Source organism: Choristoneura fumiferana, chromosome 2, assembly GCF_025370935.1.
Source record: "Choristoneura fumiferana chromosome 2, NRCan_CFum_1, whole genome shotgun sequence".
In the NCBI taxonomy this organism is placed as follows: domain Eukaryota; kingdom Metazoa; phylum Arthropoda; class Insecta; order Lepidoptera; family Tortricidae; genus Choristoneura; species Choristoneura fumiferana.
Genome location: NC_133473.1, coordinates 22,479,679 through 22,505,218, shown reverse-complemented (window position 1 = coordinate 22,505,218; position 25,540 = coordinate 22,479,679). Strand labels below are relative to the sequence as shown.

The following is a 25,540-nucleotide window of genomic DNA, read 5'->3' as shown; positions in this document are numbered from 1 at the left end:
TGAGAAAGATGCAGGATGATGAGGATGATTTCACAGAAAATACTGTAGATATAGCTGAGTTGCGATTAAACGGTTCATCTAAATTGGTGCAGAGATTGATGTTAGGGCGTTGTGGAATCCAGGCCAGAGCTGAGCTATCTACATCTCGGGAGATAGCCCGTCTGCACCGGGGGCCGCGTATGCGCCACCGTGTTAGATAAACCCGTTACGAAAACTTTGCTTTGCAAATGTAGCATACTGCATATCGTATCATTGTCGCAACATGCTTCGATCGTATGGAAATTAGTTTTGTTTTTAGCCATTTTGTATGTACTGTTTTATGAATATCAATTTGATCTTCAATAGTTTCACACGGGAAAGGGCAACGGTTATAGTTCGATAAGCAATCTATTGATTGATTATGTCATTAAAAAAAAACATTTCTTTTTCATATTAAACGATATTGTAACGGATAACTCACGTCTTAAACCGAGTTTAGCTCGACATGTTTCGGGCTATTTCGTAGCTCGCGCGAGCAGAGCGGTGTCGCGTAGTGTGCGTGTTGCGGCGCGGCAGCCGCAAGAAGATGGGCTACGAAATAGCCCGAAACATGTCGAGCTAAACACGGTTTAAGACGTGAGTTATCCGTTACAATATCGTTTAATATGAGTGAGTCTCACGGTAGTTTCATGTTCAAAATTATTTTTTGATTAGGTATATTTTGAACAGCTTTTCGCCTGATCACAAGCTGATTCTTAAAATAAATGGTTATCTTTATAATTACCTACTGAATAACTATCTATGTACGTACCTACAGGTTTTATTTTATTTTAAAGCCTACTGAGAAGAAGAAAGTTACTCTTCAGGATGTATATTCTACATAGCAAAACTAGTTATGCCTACTTCCTTCTAAGTTTATCATAGAAATCATTCTATTTCGTCATATTCGACAAGTCAAAACGTTTAGAAAAAAGTCGCGGTATTTTTCCCCTACTTATTTCGCTTTTTGAGAAAGCAGTGCTCAAGTTACTAAGTGTATGAATGAAGCGTTTCCGAAGTATTTTCCGGGTCAGGAAGGAGCATGGACCTCGCGCCGGCCGCCCGCGCCAGACGGAGGGCTCGTTTGGAAACGCGAATGAGGTTAACGAGTGGACGTCACTGAAACACGAAAACTAACTCCCACCCGTGGAGGACACGGACAGTCTGCTCCTTGTGAGGGAAAGTATAAACTGTACGCTCTGTTACTATGCTGACGCGAACTTGAAATTGTTTCGCTTTGAGATGATTTGAGATGAAATTGCAATATGTTTATGACTCAATGCGCTAGTCTAGGTTAACATCCCCGCTTTTTGTACTACAAAGATATACCTAGGATGTTTGTATTTAGGCCGGCCTCAAACAGCCGGAAAAGCTCTCTGAATTCATAATATGAATTCATATTATTAACTCAGAAAAGCAAATAAATGCATACAATTTTACTGTTCGCCGCACACATTCTGATTTTTTCAGAATTCATATTATGAATTCAGAGAGCTATTCCGGCTGTTTGAGTATCTCTGGTTTTGGAAGAGATTGAACCTGTCTATAATCTTACATTACATAAGTTTACCTACATCTAAACTTTAAACGATCTAGGTACGCTGTACGTTTTACAAAAGTACTAGAAAACCAATAATTATTTTCATAATTATATAATTATTTTTCGAATGTTTGTTCTCGGGTCTTGGATGTTTAATATGTATTTAAGTATGTATTTATCTATATAAGTATGTTTATCCGTTGCCTAGTGTCCATAATAGTACAAGCTTTGCTTAGTTTGGGACTAGGTCAATTGGTGTCAAGTGTCCCATGATATTTATTTATTATAAAAGATAATAAACTTCAACATTTTTTTTATGTAGCTCGTAATTTGTCCCATGCTGGGCAAAGGCCTCCTCTTTCTTCAACATGATTTGAATAAAATTGCATATGTACTTTGGTCACCATGCCGTTAGCAAATGAAACCGAAAGTGCATTAGTCGACGGAGTCGAGTTAGCCGGAGATATATCGCCAGTCTGGCAAGTCGGTTGTAGATTGGGCATGACGTCACCTCGCCCACGCTCCCTCCCCTTGGAATAGGGGATTATTGGTGCGCGACGACCCGCCAGGGCTGCGAGACGCAATCCAAAAACGTATAGAAACCCACAGTAGACCAGTTCAATCAATAAGACCACTTCATGACATACCATACCACAGTCTAGGTGTTTTCATGTCGCCGTGAAATTATATCTTTTGGGTAGTTGATAAAAAATTTGTTTACCGGTTATAGGCGGCCGAATGTGTTTGAATTAACTATGTTTTAGTTTAAAAAGCAGATACGCTTACCTACGCTGGCTAGCTACGAACATGACAGACGTAAAATGAACTAAAAGAATTTCTAACATCTGGTAGCATGGTGTACGGTTGTGTTGCTCTGAAGATGAGCCCTGGTTGAGTTCGAAACGCGTCATTGTAGTGAGGTGGTGGTGATAGACGGGTTTGTGTGATTTGTGTGTGTTCTTTCAGTGTGGAGGCGGAGGAACTGCATGACCACGCATATTTTGCATAAACTTAGCTATCATAAGGTCGCGGGTGAGCAAAGAAATTCTTTTAGTTCATTGATATGGACCTCCGCAAAAGTAACGCCTAATTCAATAAATTATGACAGACGTAGTTTAAACTGTATCATCTACCGCCATCATTCACCAAAATAGAAGCGTTCTGTTTTCTGCAAAGTGAGTTAAATGTAAACAATTTCCCTGCTCGATATATTTATGTATAAATATCGTAATGGCCAATTTTTCATCTCCGTATGCCCGTCAACGTCAACACGCCATTAAAATATATCCGCTTTATCAAACGATCGAAGTTTATTAATACCTACTTGTTATATTATCGAATCCAGGTAGCCTTATCTTGCGATAACGCATTTGATGAAATACTGAGACTGTAATGTAAGGCCGGCCGGTTGCACATCGCATGCGAACGAACAAAGACACTACAACCGGTGTAGGTAGGTAGGTACTGCCGTTTCGGAAAAATATTTTTCGCCTAATTTCACTTCCCAAAAAACTATTCGCAGTAGTTTCATTTCCCAAACGAATCTTTAGCATATTAACACTTCGCATTTTATTCATTTGGTCGAATTATCATTTGGCATGATTTTACATTGTCAAGTTTCATTATGACACTCGTTTATTAAGCAAACGTTTTCTTTTGGATCATATTATATTCCAAAAAAAATTTTTGTCAAAATGACACTTCGCACACGAACCAACCACAGAAACCAACTGCTACCAGAAAAGTAGGTTAGGTTAGGTTAGAACTGCGTCCCCCACAGAAACGAACTGCTACCAGACAAGTAGGTTATTATGCCATGCAATCTTTTGGGAAGAGTGCTTTATGCCAAACGATACATTTGACTAAATAATACTTGGTAATATGAAACATGACTAAGTAATTATTTTTGAAACAATAATTTGCCAAAAAAAAATAATAATTACGAACTGTAAAATTGCGATAAGTTGTTTTAGCAAATGATAATTTGAGTAAAATATTTTGGGATGTGATACTTTGGGAAAAGTTTTTTGCCCATACATTCGTAATCCCACTACAACCACGAGCAATCCTGATACTAAGGTGTAGGATGGGTTTCCGGCGTCCAAAATCAACCCGGATTTGGTGGTATTTTTAAATAATTTGGATACAAATATTCACGTGCGCACTCTATTCATATGGTTGTTCACGTTAGGAATCGAACACGTAACGTATCTAAATGAGACCGGCAATTGAATCATGACCCAGGGTGGCTTTTGTGCTACTAATGTCATGTTGACATCTCATACTTTTGTCAAGGAAATCATAGTGAAGTTAATTATTAAAAGGGTCCACCCTGGGTCATGTTTCAATTTGTTCGACCGTACACTTACTGACGTCTGACGTGATAAGGATGATATTATACCATGTAGGTAGGTATGACTAGGGTCACTAATTAAATGTCAAATCAAAGTCCTAAAACCGACTTTCTTGTGCAAATTTATTAAATAATCGCTTTGCAGTTGTAGAAGTAGAAGCGTTATTTATTAGTAAGTATTACAATTTGTAAATTGGAAAAAAAGTCAGAATTCTCAGACCTGGTATCATCGGCTCTATCTTTGTTTTAATCTCGGCCTACGTTCCTCTGAAGGCACAGGCCTCCTCTCAGAATAGAGGGCTTGGACTGTAGTTCCCACGCGGGCCCAGTGCGCATTGTATTCACTTTTAGGTCATGGTAAATTTTAAATGTAATTTCGCACATAAATTCCGAAAAACAGAGGTACGAAGCCGTTCTCGAACCCACGATCCTCTGCTTGAGAGGCCAAGTAAATAGTCAAGTGCCAGCCCTGCTGTTAAGGGCTGCACGTTGCGAAAGTAGGGCAGGCCGTGACTGGCGTCAGTCTGTAGGGGGAGGGGGTGGGGGCTGTTACCAGGCTACCGTCGCCCACGCGCTGCAACCATTGATGACAGTTATACAGACAACTCAACTGAGCGTCTCCAAAAGAGATGTGTCACAGAACGAATAAAAGAGAAATAGAAATGTAGTCGCATGTATTTCCTTCCACCCAGTGGATGTCACCAGTTCGTTGCATCTCCTTAGCTGCTATTGGTGCGCAAAGGGTTTTTTTTTTGTTTTCATACGTTCAGTAATTTATGATCATTAGTGAAATTGTAGTAGGTACTTTTTGAGCTGTTCTGTAGGTAATAATAAATAGCCCACTTTTCTAACAATCAACTTCGTTACAGAATGAGATGAAGAAATATATATGTGGCTCGACATTTTTATTTCGTGGCGATAGCACAGCACAGGTGGAACGATCGTGATTTGAATAAACCGGGCAAGTGCGAGTCGCACCGAGGGCTCCGTACACATTAATAGGTATGCAATGTAAGTAAACGGAAGTCGTGTCTTGAAGATATTTCTCGCTTTTTCCGAGTGATTTAATACATCCAGTGTATGCAGAGCCCTACTCTCAAGCAAAATGTACGCAGTGTAGGGTCAGATTATATTGGTCATTGATATTTACAGATAAGTCAAGATTTTCAGACTTTTCTAGTTGGTTGTGTTATAATAGCTACCTTCATACCAAATTTCAAGGTTCTGAGTTCACGGGAAGTACCCTGTAGGTTTTGATTCCCTTGCGAGTTTCGAAAATTTGCAGAAATTTGCAACACAAACGGCTGCATCTTTTGATTGCGTTGGCTTAGAAGTTTGATTTTTCCACAGCTCCAAGGGACAGTAGACCTCAGTATTTGATATAAATTTCAGCTCGATACCTCCACGCGTTCCTGAAAAAAGGGTCTTGACAGACAGACAGACGGACAAAAAGTGATCCTATAAGGGTTCCGTTTTTTCCTTTTGAGGTACGGAACCCTAAAAATGGCTCGTATTTTTTTTTACTAATATTAAAAATGCTATTATAACCTTGTTTGTTACCTCTTCACCCTTAATCTGCTAACTTAGATGTGATATCGGTAGTTTGAGATCCTGGGAAGAACATAGGACTGTTTCTATACTTAGTAATAAACTTATTTAATAAAAAATAGGTAATTAAACAATTAATCGTGATGTTTATTAGTAGGTATTTAAGTTATACAAAATGCTGGTTGCGAGTCAAACATTCTATATAGGTATCTAAATATTTGAACCGAACAGGAAAAAGATATTGTAATCCATTGCAAAATTTTCCATGTCTTGTGCTAAGTATAGTTGAATTAAATAAGTTTTAAAATGGCTTTGACGTGTTTTAAAGTATCCACGGGCTAGCGTCGTAGCAACGCCTGATAATAGCACAGAATAAAGTAATAGTAAGTGGGGCGGCTACCTACATTATTGTCGTTCAATCAAGATCGAGCCCGAGCTCACTGCCGCGTTGATTAACCAATTAGTGATTGATTGCTTCTTTAATTACACATGCAATTTTCTCACATGGACAATGTAACGTCAAATGAGGAAGATAATCATCAGACTTCATTATAGGAAGTGTGAATGTACCTAGGTATAGTGAATAGGATAGGCTTATGTGACTTTAACTCAATTTATATTGGTTGCATTGGCTTTTTTTGGGTAGCTATCATTAGGTATATCGAAATTTATTACGTCAATTTTCATTTCATAGAAAACTATTCAATGAATTTCATTACCTTTTTTTTCTAATCACATAATCTTCAATACATTACTTATTATATAATCGAACAACTTTTCATCGTAAATCGTTTCGAATCTGTCTCAAATCGTAGCGTTACGATTCATCGAATTTACCTGTCATAGAATTATCAGTTATATAGTATCAAATTATCGAAACATTTACAGACGGTACGTCCTCTATATAATATTATTGCCACGATCAATGTTTTATCGCGGTCACGTTTCATCGAACGATCCATTAGTTATTACCTATTGCAGCACGTTTAGAAAATACATTGCAGTCAGTCGTAAGTTAATATACAATTACCCTCTATTTAAGAATCCAACAGTAAAGATCATTTGTGAAGCAATATTGTCCGGGCTGCTATAAAAAAAATACCTAACATCGAAGGCTAAGGCGGGACCTAACCTAACCTATCCGAGTCGCTTCTGTTCCGAACCGTCTTGCTTTCTCGCTTCGCTCGCTCGCAGAAATCAAATGTTTTTTGCATTTGGCACGGTGCATGACATCAGTGGTGGACTAAGCCCGTCAGAGGCCCGGGGCAGTAAAAGTGAATGAGGCCCCCCAACTTAAAAAAAATTTAGCTACTAAGCACATTTTTAAAGTCTTGTTTAGGATTTTATCAGGGGAATGCGGAGGCATGCGGGCGCCTTCCGCCCCCCTGTTAGTCCGCCACTGCATGATATTATACCATCTAATATTAAATTAGTGTGTTTCGATTGTATTGTCATAGAAACGTATTATCAAGTACAGTAATACTGGGAAAACGATTTATGTGTTATAAGAAACATATGTATCTATATTTTTTGAGGTCAGGAATTTAATAAATGTAGCATAGCTATGTATGTAACATAACCGTATTTCTCAGCAGAATGTTGATGAGTTAGCCTTTGCCTCTCGTTCTGTCTAATAAACCATTGTATAAACCATGAGGTCATGTGTTCGGAAACTTGATAAATTATTAATGTAAATATGTAACAGGCATCTAAACATATTACGTAAATAGGTACAAAATTATGTTGTATTTATAAAGTGATAATATTCGCAAGCAGGAAACTGCGGTTTGCCGCATCCGCACTAATCCATTCAGAAATGACGGCTCAGGCCTGAAATGTCTGTTTTCCTAAAATGTACAATTCCCAAAACGTTTGCGTTTTCACAATGTTAGCACTTCTATTTTGTCAGCTTTCTCAAAATGTCTGCTATTTAAAATGTGTACAATCTCAGGAAGTCGTCTATTCCTAATGTTTACATTCCTATAATATTAGCATTACTATAATTTCTGCTTTCCCGTTATGTTCACTTTTTTAAATACTAATAAAACTATAGACTTGTAATGTTTGTTTTCCCATAATGTCTGCTTTATTTTCAAATCAATCCTAGCAACACATCCTCGCACACATCCTTCTATTGTTTTGTATCTACAAAAACCTCGCTTCGCTGAGCTGTTTCCACCAGAGACGTGCTATGCGAGGATGCGTAAATGAAGCGTTTCTATTGGTTGATGAAAAACATATTCCTCGCAACACACCCTCGCACATCTCTTTAGCTTTAAAACCAAATATTTCTCGTTCTCAACCGGTTTCGTACCCGAACGAAGGGATTTTTGTAGTTTAGAGTGTTTTACTAAAATCAATGCTAATAAATGTGAAAGTAACTCAGTCTGTCTGTCTGTTACTCTTTCACGGTTAAACCGCTAAACCGATTTAGATGAAATTTGAAGACCATGATTGGAGATATTTTGGGAATAAGACTTTTCTGGAATGCCAACGTTATAAGAAGGCGGATATTTTGAGGTTGCAGATATTTTGAGAATAAGCACTTTCTGAAAAGCGAACATTATACAAAAACTGTCATTCTTGGAGACGGGCAATTTTAAATAGCTGACATTTTGAGAAGCTGACATTATGGAAAAGACGTGTTGACATTCTGAAAAGTAGACATTTTGCGAAAAATACATTTTAGGAAAACGGATATTTCAGGCCTGAGCCGAAATGACGTTTAGAACCTCACAAACAAATGGAATAAACAAGTCGCAATAAATCTTGCTTTAAAATATGTGCCAAGTCTTGATTGAGATGACTTGCTTATTTATTTATTTTAGCGATAAGTCGAAATAATTGACTGTTGAAAAATTAACACTTATGTAGAAGTTTATAAATTCGAAATTTTAATGAATTATTAGATCGAGTTATTGGGTTTGACCAGGGAACCCTCGATATTACAATGTAAGTTACAATAATGTGTTACTCTATGTACAATCAACGGCATTATCCATAGAGTGCCAAAGCCTGAGAGTAAATTTGGCTAAAATCTGGTTATTTATGGGCTTTCACATCTTGCCCCATAGATATTATACAAGTCCTTGTTAATATTACGCACTTCCTTTTTTTTGTTTCAATACCAGCAACGTGCCCCTAGATTACCTACTTACATAATATGTTGATGCTTATCGAGCTAATAATTAATTAATACCATTAATCGATACCTAATGGGCATTATTAGATCCTTCACTATCTCTGTGAATAAAAACCCTGTAGCCAATAAATGTTGTTTGCCTTTGTTTGCTCATACCACAAATTAACATGGCGACAACAGATTACTCGCAGCACTTCGACAGTGCCTTTAATGGAATTACTGTATTGTTTTCGCTTTAGATCAGTTAGGTGAGGAAGGAATACTTTTAAATATAAATCGAAATAGTTCCATAAGACAGTGACAACGTGCCGAAAGTGCGGTGCGGTGACAGCGTCCACGGGCCGGGACCGCTGGCCGCAGTGTGCCGCGAGCCGCGAGCGTGTGGTAGTGGGCTGCTCCGGTGCGCCCGCGCCGCTGTTGCGCCATCGCCACGCCGCGGCTCGGTGCGCCATGCGCGTGCACCGGCCGCTCGCCCGCGCCTTCTATGCACCGGTGTGGATTTTTCTATTGACTCGATCGTGTTAACTTAACTGTACTATGCGCGTGCGTGCACAGTGAACTACTTGTTGTCTAACAAATAACGAAAATCGCGATTTAAATTTAAGACATTAAAGTTAGAATATAAACAGATTTTCTGTATTTGCACATCAATGATAATCTTTTTAATAGAAATAAAATTATTGGTATTTTAAATAACATATTACTTTTGGTAAGTGTTAGAGTCAAATTATTTATTTTAACCGCCATTCTGTTTTAGGGGTATTTTTGTAACCCTGTATTCATCAGACTTAAACATTCCAATTATGTACCTACCTATATGTTTGCAGCGCACGAGATATTTTTTTGCCGTTTTTACCCGCGACCGCTGCGATGCGACCTTCGGCCGTCAGTCGCGACGGGACACGCCGTTTGTTCCTGAACAACAAAAAATACGCAAAACACAGAAACTCGCGCCCACGATGTGCCTCGTAAATATTTTATTACAATGACCTTGGCGGAGTGTGCACAGAATTAATATAAAAATTGACAAACTTTTAAAAACGTAAAAGTTTTGGATCGTTTAAACAGGGATTTGAACCCACAACCCATGGTACGCCAGGCCCAAATGTGTTACTTACACAAAAATCAATCAAGCGATTCGATCCCTGCTCGCGAGACTGCGTGAGTTTTTTAATTTAAGTCTAGTTTTGTATATTTATACACCTAAAACGACAAAAAAATTGAGAAAATATATTATTTTTGTCCCATTCCTCCCCATTTTTAGCAAATAAATGATTGATTGATTTTTAAACGATGATTGATTGGGCGGTCGAACCAGTTTCCGGTACGAAAAAACAAACAAAACATTATTATTAGTATATCTAGCTGGCTGGTATTGTGTTAGGAATGTGTTGCGTTAGCGGAAGGGGAGTAACGGGCTCACTCGGCCCGCTGCCCCACTTTAGCACTCGGCTCGCCGTCGTCAACATAGACTATGTTAGTTATGCCCCATCAGATGTAGCCGATATGTGAGGTTCAAAAACATTATCTTGGTAGCGTGAGGTCAGTTTGTTATTTATTTAACGTTTGATTGGTTTATTTATAGTGAAATGAGCCAATCTTAGGCAAGACTGCAACTTCAAACGGAGCTTGCGATACTAACGCCATCTAGTGACATTGCATCCGTCAGTATCCGTCAGTGGTAAACAAGTTAAATTTAATCTATACATACCTTTTAATCAAAACAGTAACGTTCGTGACCGACTAAGTCATGTTAGATGTTTGAAATCTAACAGACATATGCTTTGAAGACCTTTCTTCCCCCAGAGAGAAGCCATTAGTAATGTAATGATCTAATGATATAAACCTTGGTAGTAAAATTGCTGCTCAATGCCCTTCAAGTGACACCATGATCAAGCGTCGTTTGTGTATCTATCCATGCTGTTTGTCTAATACAAATACGACAAAGTCAAAGATGTCAGTCTAATATCTGGTAGCATGGTATACGGTTGTGCTGCTCTGAAGATGAGCTCTGGTTGAGTTCGAAACGCGTCACTGTAGTATGGTGGTGGTTATAGATGGGTTTGTGTGATTTGTGTGTGTTCTTTCAGTGTGGAGGTGGAGGAACTGCATGAACACGCATATATATCTTGCATAAACTTAGCTATCATAAGGTCGCCGGTGAGCAGAGAAATTCTTTTAGTTCATTGATATGGACCGCCGCAAAGTACGCCTGATTCAATCAATTATGTCAATTATTTCCAGACAACAATAAGAGTTTTTTACGAACCGACATCTGTTTTTTTAAACTATGATTGATATGTGTTGTTTTCTATGACTCATAATTCTATAAATTCCATCTCGCGCATTGAGATAAAGCATCGCGTCACAGCACAGCTAGCTGTGGTTTTGTGTGGCGATTTATTATTCATGTTAATTGTTAGTATTTGGTTAGAGGCATCCGTATCATGTAGGATTCCACAATTGAGCACGTGTGTACTATAGATCCAATTATAAACTTCTCGCCAATAAACTATTCCCAGGGCGTATCATCTATTTTATTACAGTGAATGGGAGAGTGATGCGAGGGAAGCCTTGGCACTGTTCGTGATGGTCGCACGTCATTTTTTTATGACAAATTCTTTTACGATATTAACAGTTTTAATAGGTCCAACCTTGTCACACAAGAAGTTTATTCGATTGGCGTGGGTGTTTCTGTTCTCATTTCGACGACAGATTAGAACAATGTTGACAGCTGACACTCAAATAGTGCTAGTCTTGGGGTTTGATTGCTAGGTTTATAAGCTGGAAACAGCATAGGCAAGCGTAGTGCAAGGCAAAACTTAACTGGCAGGATAAAACAATGGAACAAGCCGAATATGATAAACCAACTATGATGAGATATATAAAATGGCGCGTTTTAGGGGAGGCCCACGTCCAGCAGTGGACTGCTGCTGTGTGATATCATGACAAGGGGCGTCGTAGTTTTAATGAGCACCGACCTACGTGTGCCAGGGACTGCGGAAGTACTTCATGAACTTCCTTTTGTCACGGCTTCCTCTGGTCAATTTTTTCATTCACAATTCCCATAAGCAACAACTCAGATTTGGGGGCATTTGGTTGCCCCGCTCCCCAGCGATGCTTGCTCTGCTTTTTGCTTTTAAATAACCAGCGACTGACTTCAACCTGTTGTGGGTTAACTAGTCTAACTAGGTTTCGTATCACGTTCCAGCAATCGTCGCTGTCGACGAAGGTGGCGCAGCGCATGTCTTTCGGTCTGCTGGGGCGGGCGGCGGCGCGCTGCGAGTTCGTGCGCATGAAGGGCCCCGCCGGCAAGGGACACGCGGAGATGGCCGTGGCGCGCCCGCGCGGCGCCGGCGCCGACACGCCCAGCTCCGAGCCCGGCCTGCCCGCCGACTGGGACAGCGACTGGGAGGAGGACCCCGAGGACATGTTCATGTACCGGCACCAGGTCAGCACACCCTCGGTCAGACGGCGCGAGATCGCTGTCGGTGATCGATCGCTTATCGATCCATAGTTACGCCTTGTAATGTAATGAAATTAGCAAATTTCTCAAACCGTCTGAATCTCAATGTGATTAAGTTACGGTTACAGACTATTTACGTCTAGTGGACCGACATAAGACCTACCTACATTTCTTTACAATATCAGTTTACCAAGCGATAAATTATTATTTTAAGTAAAACTGTCGCTATAAATTGTCAATGTCAACAACAAATTGTCCCTACTGGGAAGTAGGAAACAATTTGTTGTAGTGTGGTCAGAGTATGTACTCCTACTGACGTAGGTACACACAAAACACCCACCAAACTTCTTGTAGGCACATTTACATGACCCACTTTTAGACTCTGTTATTTAGCAGTAGCGCTTCCGCTCCAGCATTCTTAGCTAAACAGGTACATTGTGTAACTTTTTTATCCTGCCCAATCTAGGCATGTGTTTAAATTTTTAATTATCTTAACCTGGATATGAAAGCTTGTATAAGTTGTTTCCTTACGCCCCGCCCAATAATTTACTGTGATAGTTCTTCCCAACATTTTTTGAAACTTTTCCTGTTATTTATTTAGCTTTTTATTGTTTATCGCGATAAAGTAGGAATCGGTAAAGTCTGTTTAAAAATTATATACCTAGTTTACGAACCGGTGGTAGTTTTTTTTTACATTCATAAGTGCTTGAGCCTAAATTGAATAAATATATTTTGACTTTGATTAGAGCGAAAAAGACGTCGACGCGTCGACAGGCGTCGGCCGAGCCGATCTGAGCTGAATCATGCCTTTTTAGCTCTTTTTGCGTGGACATTAAGCTTTTGTCTATCGTCTTTTGCCGGTTCGGCGTCGATAAGGGTCTACGCTAGCTGACGCGGTTTGCACGGAGCGGGTGGTCGCCTATTGTAAAATTTGAGCCGCGCTAAGTGGCTGCGTCGCGTGCGCTCCGTGCACCCGCGTCAGCTAGCGTGGGCCCTAATGAGGGCTATCGCGTATGAATTCGCCGCTAGAGGCGCTAGTGTAGCGTGAGGTCTCCGAAATGTCAAATCTCATAGTTTTTGGGTGAGCTACGTGGGTTTATTTATAATTTGAATAATTTTATGAATATTTTGAATTACCTGAAATTAATTATGGCAATTATGCGATAATTGGCAATGAATATCTGTGTTTTGAGACAGTTTTGTCTTTCGAAAACTTTTGTCCTCCCTTTTTTCCGAACAAAACGAAACTACGCAAGACTGTGGTTGCTCGATATTTTTATGGTACGGTTTAAAGATGTATTAAATATGATTTTAATTTAAACTTTGTTTTCACGCCCGTAATAACAGACTTTGAAAGCCACACTTAATAACCTCACGCAACAGTGGCGCCATCTAGTAAGACAAAAAAAGATGGCCCTCATTACGAGCTGTTGTACCAGTAAAATGGTGGATGATTCCAGCGGCGCCTGAGCGACCCGAGCGCCAACATCGCGCACTTCGCGCGCGGCGGCTGGCGCACGCGCGACAAGGGCGACAAGAGCCGCTCCGAGAACGAGGGGCTGGACTCGCTGTCCGCCGGCGTCGCCGAGGTCGAGGCCGGTGACCTGCGCGACGGTCAGTACCCTCCCCCACCCCCAAACACTACACTTTACAACACACACCGCTTCCGACGCGAGTGCTGGGTTTAAAGAGACTAGTTCAGATAAAAAGTAATGCCGTCTTTGTTTATTTGGAGAAAACAAACAGAGACGGCATCAATGTTAGTCGACAAGAGGTGAAATAGGCCCTAAAGGCGTCATGTACGATTTGGAACTTAAAAGTTTAATGTTTAACTTTGAACACGAAAGTACTATGAGACTCACTAATATTTAATGAAATAAACCCGAATAACTCACACGTCTTTAATCGAGTTTAGTCCGAAACATGTCGAGCTAAATTCGAATTAAGACAGAGTTATCCGTTTTTTCCATTAAATCATTAAACCTGGATTATAGATGAGGGTTCCTTACATTTCGACACTATTTTATCCTGGGTTACCACTTAACTCTGATATACAAGGTCTTCAAATTTTTTATTTTAGCAGGTGATTGGGTTCGTTTGACTGAACACCCCTATAAATGTTTTTCATAATTTTTGGCCAAACGTTTACTTTACATTACATTAATCGATGTTTTAAGTGCGTCGGATCAAAGGCGTGACTATACGGTGATTCCAAAATTACAACAAAAACCTTTAGGGGGGCATTCAGTCAAACAAAGGCTCTCCCCATACCGTACCATACCCCATGCCGTCGGTACACGTTGGTTTGTGTTGGCCGAGCCGATCGACGACTTTTTCGCTCTTATTGCTTAGAAATAAAGTGTTTTTTGAGCGGCTAAAGCAGATTTCGCGTTCATAGGTGTGGGGAGACCCTAACACAATTATCTCCTGAAATATTCCGGAAGAATTTGAAGACATCGTGTATAGTTAACTCGGGCCCGTGTAAGTCCACCTAAGCTATTCACCTACCAAGAGTAGCGGAGTGCTGCAGCAAACTCTCGCCCACTCTCGGCAGATGTAGCTGAGTAACTTTATAACATTTACTTTTCAATCTGTGTTAGCGAGTCTAAGCTTGCCAATTTGCTTTACTTTTTCTTAACTTAGTTTCAATGTTGAATGTTACTTTGCTTAACGCTTTCGCTTTGAACACATTCATGTCGTTTCTGTATTTTAGTCGGTGTGAGACGCATGGCAAAGTAGTAAGCAATCATTCGATATCGTGTCTATTGCTGGAACAATGCAGTTCCGAGAGGAGCCGTAATGTGTTCGAGTACCGTTTTACTAGCATATGGAAATCATGTCGAATGCTTTCCACGTCAATTCAAATGTACGCTCATTATTCTGCCTGCTCGCGTCAAGTGATGTTGATGTAAACAGTATCACAGTGTTGACTGGCACGAATGATGCATGCAAAAAAATCACGCTCCGGGACAAAAATAGCCTTGCGGGCAATAAACCGGGCGGCGCGTGCCGCCGTCTGCCGCGCCGGCGCCGCGGGGGAAGCCTGCCGCTCGACTCTCGACCTGCGCGCGCCCGGATACGGTTCCGATCGAGTCTCGCGTCTGGAATTCGCTAGTTCTGTAATAGTAGTATTTTTTGAATAGTTTGATTTGCCGATGTAGCGAATCGTCGCGGGCCGTTGACGAACGTAAACAGACGCCTGTCGATGTTTTAGATCGTGCGAATTTCATGCACTTTTATACAAATTGAAAAATTGATTAATTAGAGTGGAATCAGAATCATGTTTTTGCGTTAAAAATCGAAATCGATCAAAGTCGCGTAGTAACGAGCGACATCGCCGCTCGCCGGTCCGCGCTCGTTCAGAGTCGAATTTCGGTCGGTCGCGGCGCCGCGCTGACGGGGGTGTCTGTGTGCAGCGCGCCGCGGCTGGCAGGCTCCCTCCGCGCGCATGGCCGCCGTGTGCCCGCGCGCCGCCGACGCCGACGACGCCTCGCCCGCCTGCCTGCACCGCGTCACGCCGCGCCGCCGCCGCGCGCGCGCCGCGCCCGGCCCGCCGCCGCTGCGGCCGCTGCCGCGCGCGCCGCCCCCGCTCCCGCACCCGCCCCCGTCCCGCCCGCAGCCCCAAGACCGCTGCGAGGCGTGCGAGGTCGCGGACGACGCGCTGGCGGCGGCGGGCGCGGGAGCGTGCCGCACGCTGAGCGCGGCGGAGGCACGCGACGCGGTTCGCGGCTCCGAGGAGCTGCCGTGCGCGCGCACGTACGCGGCGCGCGCGGAGCCGGCGGGCGCGGGCGCGGGCGCGGGCGCGGGCCCGGCGGGGGACTCGGCCGGCGCGCGCGCGTACGTGACGCTCCCGCGCAACCGGCGCGGCGTGGCCGGCGCGCTGTACTCGCGCGCGCCGCTGCCGCCGCACCGCACCACGCCCGACGGCACAGACATCTACTACTGGTGCGACGCGCCCCGCCCCAGGACCGACGGTACGCCCACCCCGCACGCTCTTGCAGGTCCACACCGAGAGTTAACAGGTATGCTTCCTTTTCATGCATGCCGTATATGTCGAAACGCAATCCTCCGAGCCGACCTCGCGCCGAAGAAGCTCTTTCCCGAGAATCATCCACGCAAGGACGAATGACTCCCTCAAACCTGACCCGATGAGCCGATGGTACAGCTGTGTCGTTTGTGTGCAGAGCTGGACGACGGCGCGTACAACCCTCTGTGGGCGATGCGCGGCTTCACGCAGACGTTCGCGCTGTGGAAGGAGGGCCGGCGCGCGCAGTCGGCGCCGCTGAACGCGTACCTCACGTACGTCACGCTGCCCTGGTGGACCATCGCCAAGGGTCAGTACTCAGTACCCGGTCACTACGAGTATACTCGCCAATCCGTCCGTTCTTGGCCTTTTTCAACCATCCTAATTTTCCTTCGTTCAGATTCCTTCATTTATCTGCTTTAAGCCACTTGTATTCGACTCGTCTTGCTGTTTCATTGACGTCATCCTTCCATCGCATTTATAACCCAAACCTTTAAAAATTCTTGTTACGTTATATTTATAACTCAAAAAAATCCGTGTCCACTGAATCGGGGAGGTCTCAGAGCTTATTCATCCAGAGCTGATGTTAAAATTCTGACTGTCTCACGACGCATTTGTTTTACGTTTTCCAGATATCCTGGACCACCGCGAGGAGCCGATCCTGACGTTCTGAGTCCCCGTATACTGTATACTGTAGCCGTAGCGGCGCCCGCGCACCGCCGCTGCCATACCCTCGTGGTGCTGAACGTTACGACCAATATAAGGTTTGCGAATAGATCAGACGCCATCAAGCAATTGTCATACTTTTTATGAGCTGCGAATTCAGGATTCACATCTAGGTTTTGTATAGTAATTCTGAACTGTAATGAAATTTGTTGTCAAGGACAAGTCAGAGCTTTTGGCACGGTCTTGAGTAAAAATTAAATCATTAAGTTTGGTTAATGGTTTAAAAAACCTTATTTTGTTACCTTATGGCAGTGGTTCTTAACCGGTGCTCCGCGGACCACTGGTGGTCCCTGGAAGAACTCGAAGTGGTCCGCGAAGCCATCAACAACGAATTGGCAAAACGACGCGCCAGTCAAGTAGCGGTCGCAACCGTTCATTCATTTACAATTTTACTTTTACCATATAGGCAAACAGTTGGAGGTCCATGACAAAACAGAAATTTTGTCAAATGGTCCCTCCTAACTAAAAGGTTAAGAACCACTGCCTTATGGACTTATTTGATGGCCGTCATTACGAGTGAGGTAGCGGGGGGCGCGGGCGGGGAAAGGGCACCCTCTCGCCTGCCACTTTGATACTCAAGGATATTGGTTAAGAAATGTCTAAGCATAAACTATTGAAACCTTTATTAAAACTTGAATAAAACTGTACTTACTACTATAGTTTGCAACGCGTGCTACAGAACAATTGGTCAGGGAATTCATTCCGAATTGGGATATTATTGGTAGACCCGGATTTTTGTCGCAATGACGTCACAATAGGGTAGTTTGGGGAGTAAATGGGACGGTGTTAATTATACGGCTGTGTAAGTGATGATGATGATGATGATGATGTGTATGTAAGAATGGTCCCAAAGGAAGACCGGCAGATTGTTGATTTGGGACCATGTGATGTTAATTGTATTTTGTTTTCATTTTTATTTTTACCCAACTTCCCATGTTGTCACGAATAAATGATTTTCTTTTTTTCTTTAAATTAAAATTTAATACCTACATAAAAATATATTACAAGTAATTAGAACAAATCAAAAATTTCGTTAGGTTTAAGTTAAACCCGTTTTGGTTTTTGTGTCCACTCGCTTTGTTGTTGGTGTTTTTTTGCACGTAGATGTTTTTGGACGGTGAGATGGTCTGTGGGACCATTCTCACGCACACATCATCATCATCATTTACACAGCCGTATTAATTAAAACCTTTCCATTTACTCCCCAAACTACCCTATTATATTGTGACGTCATTGCGACAAAATCCGGGGTCTAATTATTGGTACAGTCAAGGGCAAAGATATCGACACGGCCAAAGTTACAAAAATATGTATACACGACTTTATGCACTTTACATTAAGGCAGTGTATACGTATTTTTGCAACTTTGGCCGTGTCGATATCTTTGCCCTTGACTGTACCTCATGGGCAGCGGTGATCATTTCCCATCAGATGACCCGCTTGCTCGTTTACCTCCCTCTCAATATAAAAAAATAGTCGCAAAAAGCCGAATAAACCCCAAGCAATAGTACTGTAGTGCCGATTAAAATTTATAACAATCGACAGCGATGATGAAGTCTTATATGCATTTACAAAACTGTGATACCCAGCAAGAATAACCACAATCCAGACTAAAACAAAAGTACATAAGATGTAAAATAAAACACGAAACTTATAGTCTTGAGTCACTTTTGCGTAGATGGTGGCGCCGCCTATCGCGGGGTTATCATCTTAACGCTTAGACTACAGCTCCAAGAAGTTATCAGATGTGCGCAATCCGTGAGGGTGTCCGACACTTGCCTTACATTTCGGTACTTTGTCCACACTCAATGTTGTATCTCTCGATTTGATAATTTAACCAAAGATAAACTCCGTAGACTTATTTATGTAATTAGATTGCTGACTTCATATCATTCCACTTAGTTAGGGGAACAAATTGAAGTAACTTTAAGGTATAATCAGACTGTGTATTCCAATCGCTAACCACAGAATTGTATCGCATCTACTACCCTGTAATATACGCCGTCTGAATACACATCTAAGTGTCTTGTACTTAATTATTGTGTTCTATTATAAACGAGCAAACTGCTACGTTGTGAATTGATAAAGACGTGAATTGAGATAAGTCATATAGTTTTCAAGAAATATAGGCCTAAAACATTGAGTACAAAATTGTGTGAATTGTAATAAACTTCCTGAAAATTTATATTAAAATCAAAGATGGTATTGAGGAAAAAGTAGAGTAAATTAAAGTTTACAGTGGCGTTATTGTGTAGGCGGCCATTGTGCGTACTACTAACATTAGCAAGCGAGAACGCTGCCTTGAAGTTACGAGCCGACGCAACAGATGGCGCCTATTCAGATTATTATTCACTGTTCGTATTTCGACGAAAATAACATTGTTTCGAGTATCAATATTCAACTTATTTTATGAATATCAGATTAAAATTTAAAAAATTCAGTTGTTAAAGAGTGATTTTCTTTTTTGATAGTTACTAAAATACTCATTCGCAACATAATTTTAATCCAACAAGGAGTCATCGCAGAAGATAACCTAAATATTTTGGGGTCAAATGTTTGATAACTAAGCAGATATTAACGTAAATGTAACGAAACAGACACCAAGTGATTTTGTGTCCTTTTCTTTTTCATAGTGACCGATAATAACTTCATAACATTATTATCTATGTTCCGAGTAATAATTCTGGACACGGCATTTAACTTCTGGAGTAACGGAAAGAGTTTCGGTGAACGTCATAATGGAAATATTATTTTTGTAAGCACAAGTCCGCCGGTCGGAGTTATTTTACTATCGCTAGTCACTGTTGATAATGTATAAAGGAACGTGTAACCGAGTCGAGAATCTGTCATCAAACGTGCATAGTTTAGCGTTTTACATGATTTGACTGAAATAAATAATTGCAAGCAAGTCTGTGTTCATTTCATTCTATTTTACTTATATATCCTTACTAGGTAACAGGTTAGGGCCGCAGCGCTCTTTTGTCAACTACGAACTCCGGACTCCCAGCTCTAGGATGTGGAAGGACAGGGGAACTAACACGCTATTTTCCCAAGAAAGTTGTCATGAACGTTCACTGCTGATCTCCAACTGACCACGACACCTCTGTTAAGAATGTAGCGGCTTAGAAGAGAGACTAGGTAATAAATAAATATCATGGGACACTTGACACCAATTGACCTAGTCCCAAACTAAGCAAAGCTTGTACTGTGGATACTAGGCAACGGATAACCATACTTATATAGATAAATACATACTTAAATACATATTAAACATCCAAGACCCGAGAACGAACATTCGTGTTATTCACACAAATATCTGCCCCAGCTGGGATTCGAACCCAGGACCTCAAGCTTCGTAGTCAGGTTCTCTAACCACTTAGCCATCCGGTCGTCAATAGATAAATACATACTTAAATAGTACATATGATAAGGGTGGCTTTAAACCCCGGATAGGAATACTCACAAGCACGACTGTTTTGCTAATTTCGGTCGTCTAAATACATACTTACCTACAGTCGAGGTCAAATACTTTCCCACTGTCACTTCATGTTTGTATTTTGTATAAAATTGTCAGAAGGTATACAGTGACAAGGTACTAAAGTGTAAAGATATCTTTGACCTCGGCTGTACATCGGTAATGTGAGTTAGATCAGGTTTTAGGGCTCACGATTATAATTAATCTTGGTAAGCTTGTGCGTGATCGGAGGTGTACTGGGCCCGCGTCCCGTGCGGCCTGTTTGTTTCCTACCATTTTCACTTTTATTTTATTCGGAAAACCAATAGGTCGATAACAAAACACGTAACAATAAAGCCAGTTAAAGGTTTCCATAGATAATACGAAGATATGAATAGATTAGCACAAGAAAAAAATGGAAAACAAAAGAAAAACAACAACGAATTAACTACTACAGGTGGATATAGGTAACAAAACATTGTAACAATAAAGCCAGTTAAATGTTTCCACAGATAATACCTACGAAGATATGAACAGATTAGCACAAAAAAATAGAAAACATGAAAAACAACAACAAGAACAAGTAAGTACCTACTACTTAGATAAATAAAATTTGAATTGAAATTTGGATTTGAAAAACGAAAAAATGGAAATTTTGATATCCCTGCGTCAGCACTCAGCAGCGGGTATGACGGCTGGATGCGGCCCCGTCTATTTCTAGTTTCGTATTAAAGTTCAACCAACCTGCACATCTAACTCTCGCCGAATCGGTGTTCAATTTTACGAGCATTCCCTTTTACGCGCCACCTCGCGTATCTCAACCAGCGTGGTGACGTCACTCGGCACTCAAGAGGCATTTTCTTTAGCCCGAACTACCACAACTGTGTTAAGTATATTACCTATACTAGCTGTTGCCCGCGATTCCGTGCGGGTAGAATTTGTTTATCGCTATCCCGCGGGAACTATGTAATTTTCCGGGATTAAACAGTTCTATGTTCTTCCCTGGGACTCGAAAATATTTGTATACGGAATTTATTTCATGTAAATCGGTTTAGCGGTTTAGACGTGATGAGGTAATAAACGAACAAACAAATAAACAGACTTACAAACTTTTACATTTATTATAATATTAGTGTCATCATCCCAGCCTATATGTACCTATGGGTCCCACTGCTGGGGCCGGGATACAGGCTTCCTCAAAATGAGAGGGCTCGGGCCATAGTTCCCATGAGGATCTAGGACAATCTAGGTGCTTTACGGGAACTTCAGACACACCATTGAATTGCTTCGCCGGTTAAGTAGTGCAGATTTCCTCAATTTCGAAAAACTTAAGAGGTATGAGTCCGGAGTTGAACCCACGATCCTCAGCTGCTTGAGAGGTCATAAATAGGTTATCTCAGTATACGAGTATTCGACTAGAATTTCCTTTTATTCCATGGGAAGATTGCACATACGATGCAAGCATAATGGAGTGGAGAAGCACCGTCCATCAAGGTGGTGTTAATGGAAACTGTTATTAAGCCTCGATTAAGTCCCTTAATTACCTACAAATGATTTTCTTTTGCTGAGGATGAATCGTGTACCAGAACGGAATCTTTTCATAATCAATTTCGCTATGGTTTTTTGGCAGATGCATGAGAATCAACACAACATTAGTAGCACAAAGGTCACCCTGGTGCATGATTCAGTTTCCTTGATACGGGCTCACGACGATTAGCTCCTGAGGTAGCTTCCGATAATGCTAAATGGTTAGACTACTGTAGGAACTAGGCTGTATACCGCTGGCAGGTGGTAAAACTGACCACCTGGCAGGTTAGATTAACCTAGTTTTGTATAAAGGGATAGGTTTTTTTATATTGTGTTTCTAGAATATAACTTTAAAACAGATTGACAGCGGTATACATGCCGGAGCGCAGATTGCTCCCGATAGCCTAAGCGGCTGGTGCCATTCTATGTAAATGTATTTATAAGTTCCACAATAAATCTAAATAATTGAAAAACAACGTTATTATTTAATAGTTTAAAGTCACGCGCGTTGATCCCCAGTACCTAAGCTCTCACCAAGTTACAGTCCCCACACTACTGTGTGGTCCATTGCCTTGTTCTCGCCATAAATTACTAATTCCTTGCGTACCTACTTGACTCGACTCAGAACAACGTGCAATGCAACCGTCCCGCGCTGTTCAATGTTAACTTACTCGTAACAATAACGTGGCTACTCCGTTGATTTTACCTGTAACAATTAAGATAAATGTTTAAGTCTTAGTTAGACAGATGGGTGAAAAAACTGAATCCCCAAGTCGTTAGCAAGCAAAGCCTCAGAGCCAGAAGTTGAATTGAAATTACGAGATTTTACAAAGTTCATATGGGAAATCCCAACATCGTCTTTCACTGTCGTTGCGTTTGCTAAACTTCATGGCTCTGACCCAGCAGTTAAGGTTTGAGATTTTATCCTGATCCCATGGGAATATCAGGATAAAAAGTAACCTATAAACGTGTTTTCAGAGCTCCAGCTATCTATTACCAAATTTTATTCAACTCCGTCCATTCGTTTTAGCGTGCAGAAATAACAAACATACATACACGCACACATACTCATAAACTTTCACATTTATAATATTAGTAGGATAGATACACAATATATCCATTTATCTACATGCATATCATTATATGTTCCCTATCAAATGGCCTTTATTAAGAAACCTGGTATCTGCGGGTGCATCTTAATGTTCACATTAAAGTACAGTGCATCTTAATGTTTACATTAAAGTATCGGTAATACTTTTTTTAACAATGCATATCTGTACATATTGTAGAAAACTTATGACATGCATTTTTAGATAATAATTATTATTAATTCAGTCAAAGTCAAAATACAGGCCATATCTGAACATATTATAGATTACTTATGATATGCATGTAGATAAAGTTATGTATGCGGCTATACATAATTAGGCATTAAAACACTCGTGTGATCTTATTATGAAACGAGCCGAAGGCGAGTTTCATAAAACCACACTCGTACTTTAATGCCTCTCATTATGCACCAGCCACATAAATCAAGCTACAACAGCTAACTAAATGTCTTATTACGGTGAAGCCAGACGAGCGTATTTTTTGAGCTGTGAGTCGCGTGTTTTCGTTCTCGTAATTTCTGCTGCATTCGCTTTTTTATACAAAAGTCCAGTTTGTACCATCAGCCAAATAAGGGGTCTATCAATTTTTAAACAAGTTCCTATCAAATGAATATGTCGCTAAATTCGAACTTTCAAGCTTTGGCATTATTGTTTTGACATGCAAACGATTATCAACTTTAGGGTTGTAGACCACATATTTGGCTGATGGTACCACACCACACGGCAACTCATTTTGAGTCGCCGTGTGGCACAAACCAGACTTTTGTATAAAATCGAATGCAGCAGAATTTAAGAAGCTATGCGACCGAAAATAGGCGGAAATGACATAATGGATCGGACAGGACATCGTCTCAGTTATTATATAATTACTCGTAGATTTTGGTTGAATTCCTTGACTCGGTGATGCTGCTAATGACGGGCTTCCGCACGGCGCTAGTAGGCGGCCGGCGCACGCGCCGCGGCTCCTGGGGATACCAGGGGCTACGCTTGTTAGAAACCACTTTTTGGCTACACCATTTTGCCAAAAATTTGCATTCTTTAAACAAGTAGGTAGTTAAGTATGCGTAATTTGACTTTGTGAAGTATGGGAGTACCTCCTTATGGGTTTGTTTCTCGAAGGTACTTAGTCCTTATTTTTGGATTTCGAGACATGTCTAATTGCTGATGCTTTCTCAGCACCTAGTAGTTGACTAGTCGACGCAGTGTTAGAATTTAACTTAAAATCTGAAATAAAATACTAGAAAAATTAAACCGATGCTGAATTACGATACATCACGGGCCAACTGCAGTTTAACCGCAACTATCGACTGCCTAAGTATACATTTCAATCGCAGCCAGCGTGCAGTTTGTGTGGAGTTGTATCGACTGCAATGGAACTGCAATGAAAAATGATGAATAGTCGGCAGTTGGCAGTTACGTTCCAGAGCCAGTTAACCTCAAATATCTTAGGTTGGTTTTGCTAATAAGCGTCGAGATTGTCCTTGTAACATTGGTTAGAATCTAACCGTTAGATGGTGGTCAGAGGTGTCTTTTCTGCGAGGCTGCAAGCTCAGCCGGTCGGCGGGTATCCCCAGTCAGCCGGAAGACATCACTTGCTCCGCTGGCGCTGACGGGGCCTCATTACCGCCGCAGTGCTCCGCCGGCCAAGAACTAAACATTTGCAGTTTATACAAATATATAAAGTGTCATTGTTTTCTTCATTACACAAACAAGTATTGAGTCCGCTGTGCCGCCTTATTTGATAAATCTGTAACCAGGTATGTGTTCAGTGGATCCAAGATAACTTAACATCATCATGAACATCTCCATCATATTGATGAAGTTAAAAAATGAATAAAGACGAATAGTGTCCTTTTCCAAAACTTGATGCTGATAGTCCATTACGTTTAAGCGAAGGGCATCGAATGTTTATAGTTTAAATGCTCCCGGAATTACCCTTCCTAGATTCCAGTCGAGATATTACGAAACGTTTGTTCTCGAATCTACGTAATTAGGGCAAGGTTGCTGGCAATTTGGGCGGTAGTAAAACCAAAACAAATGCCAGTGCGTAATTATCATGTCAGTAGGTCAGCGGCGCACCTGAGTCCTAGGGGTAGGGGCTAGGGCCGACCAGACTTGACGTCATACTCAGGCTGAGGATTGGCAACGTCGCGTGGGTACAAACAAATGACACTCGATTACACTGCTGTCACTAAGCTATTTAGAATTACGTCATTGGCAAGATGAACGCGATTTAAAAAGTTCCGTTGGTCCAAAGTTGGTTTGCGCGTGAGCCTCCCACGCCGCGCTGTTTGGGATGAATCTGTCATTGAGTCAGCAGCAGGGCTACTACGAAACTCGAAACTTGAAGTTCGTGTCGTGCGGTCCTTCTGACACTTATACTATTTAATACGAGAGCGAGAGGGACGGTACGATACGAACTTCGAGTTTCGTAGTAGCCCTGCAGGACGGCAACTAATAGGAACCACTATTTTAACCAAGTAATTCGTCTTATTACCGCTTCCTACCATTAGTAACGTCATCCTTATCCATCGTTTCCACCTACAGCACAAATTAACGTTTTTACATATTATGTATTACGAATCATTAAGACGCAAGATTTTCCAAGGATCTTACAGCTCGTGGTACAGTGT

The 25,540-nt window shown here is 41.4% G+C and overlaps 2 protein-coding genes across 17 annotated transcripts in view; one reads left to right on the top strand and one right to left on the bottom strand.

The window, feature by feature from the left end:
• The window catches only part of LOC141445344 (uncharacterized protein KIAA0930 homolog), a 57,895-nt gene extending 38,170 nt beyond the window's left edge, over positions 1-19,725 (top strand). For 3 of the 16 annotated variants that reach the window (XM_074111169.1, XM_074111168.1, XM_074111167.1), the window contains 5 exons: positions 11,813-12,052; positions 13,528-13,681; positions 15,484-16,041; positions 16,252-16,401; positions 16,724-19,725. In XM_074111169.1, the coding sequence (XP_073967270.1) occupies positions 11,813-12,052; positions 13,528-13,681; positions 15,484-16,041; positions 16,252-16,401; positions 16,724-16,764 (1,143 nt within the window). In that variant the 3' untranslated portion in view covers positions 16,765-19,725. The other 13 variants (XM_074111174.1, XM_074111184.1, XM_074111180.1 and 10 more) reach the window with 13 other exon arrangements.
• Positions 1-25,540, bottom strand: part of LOC141445345 (phosphatidylcholine:ceramide cholinephosphotransferase 2-like) — a 143,581-nt gene that overhangs the window by 31,511 nt on the left and 86,530 nt on the right.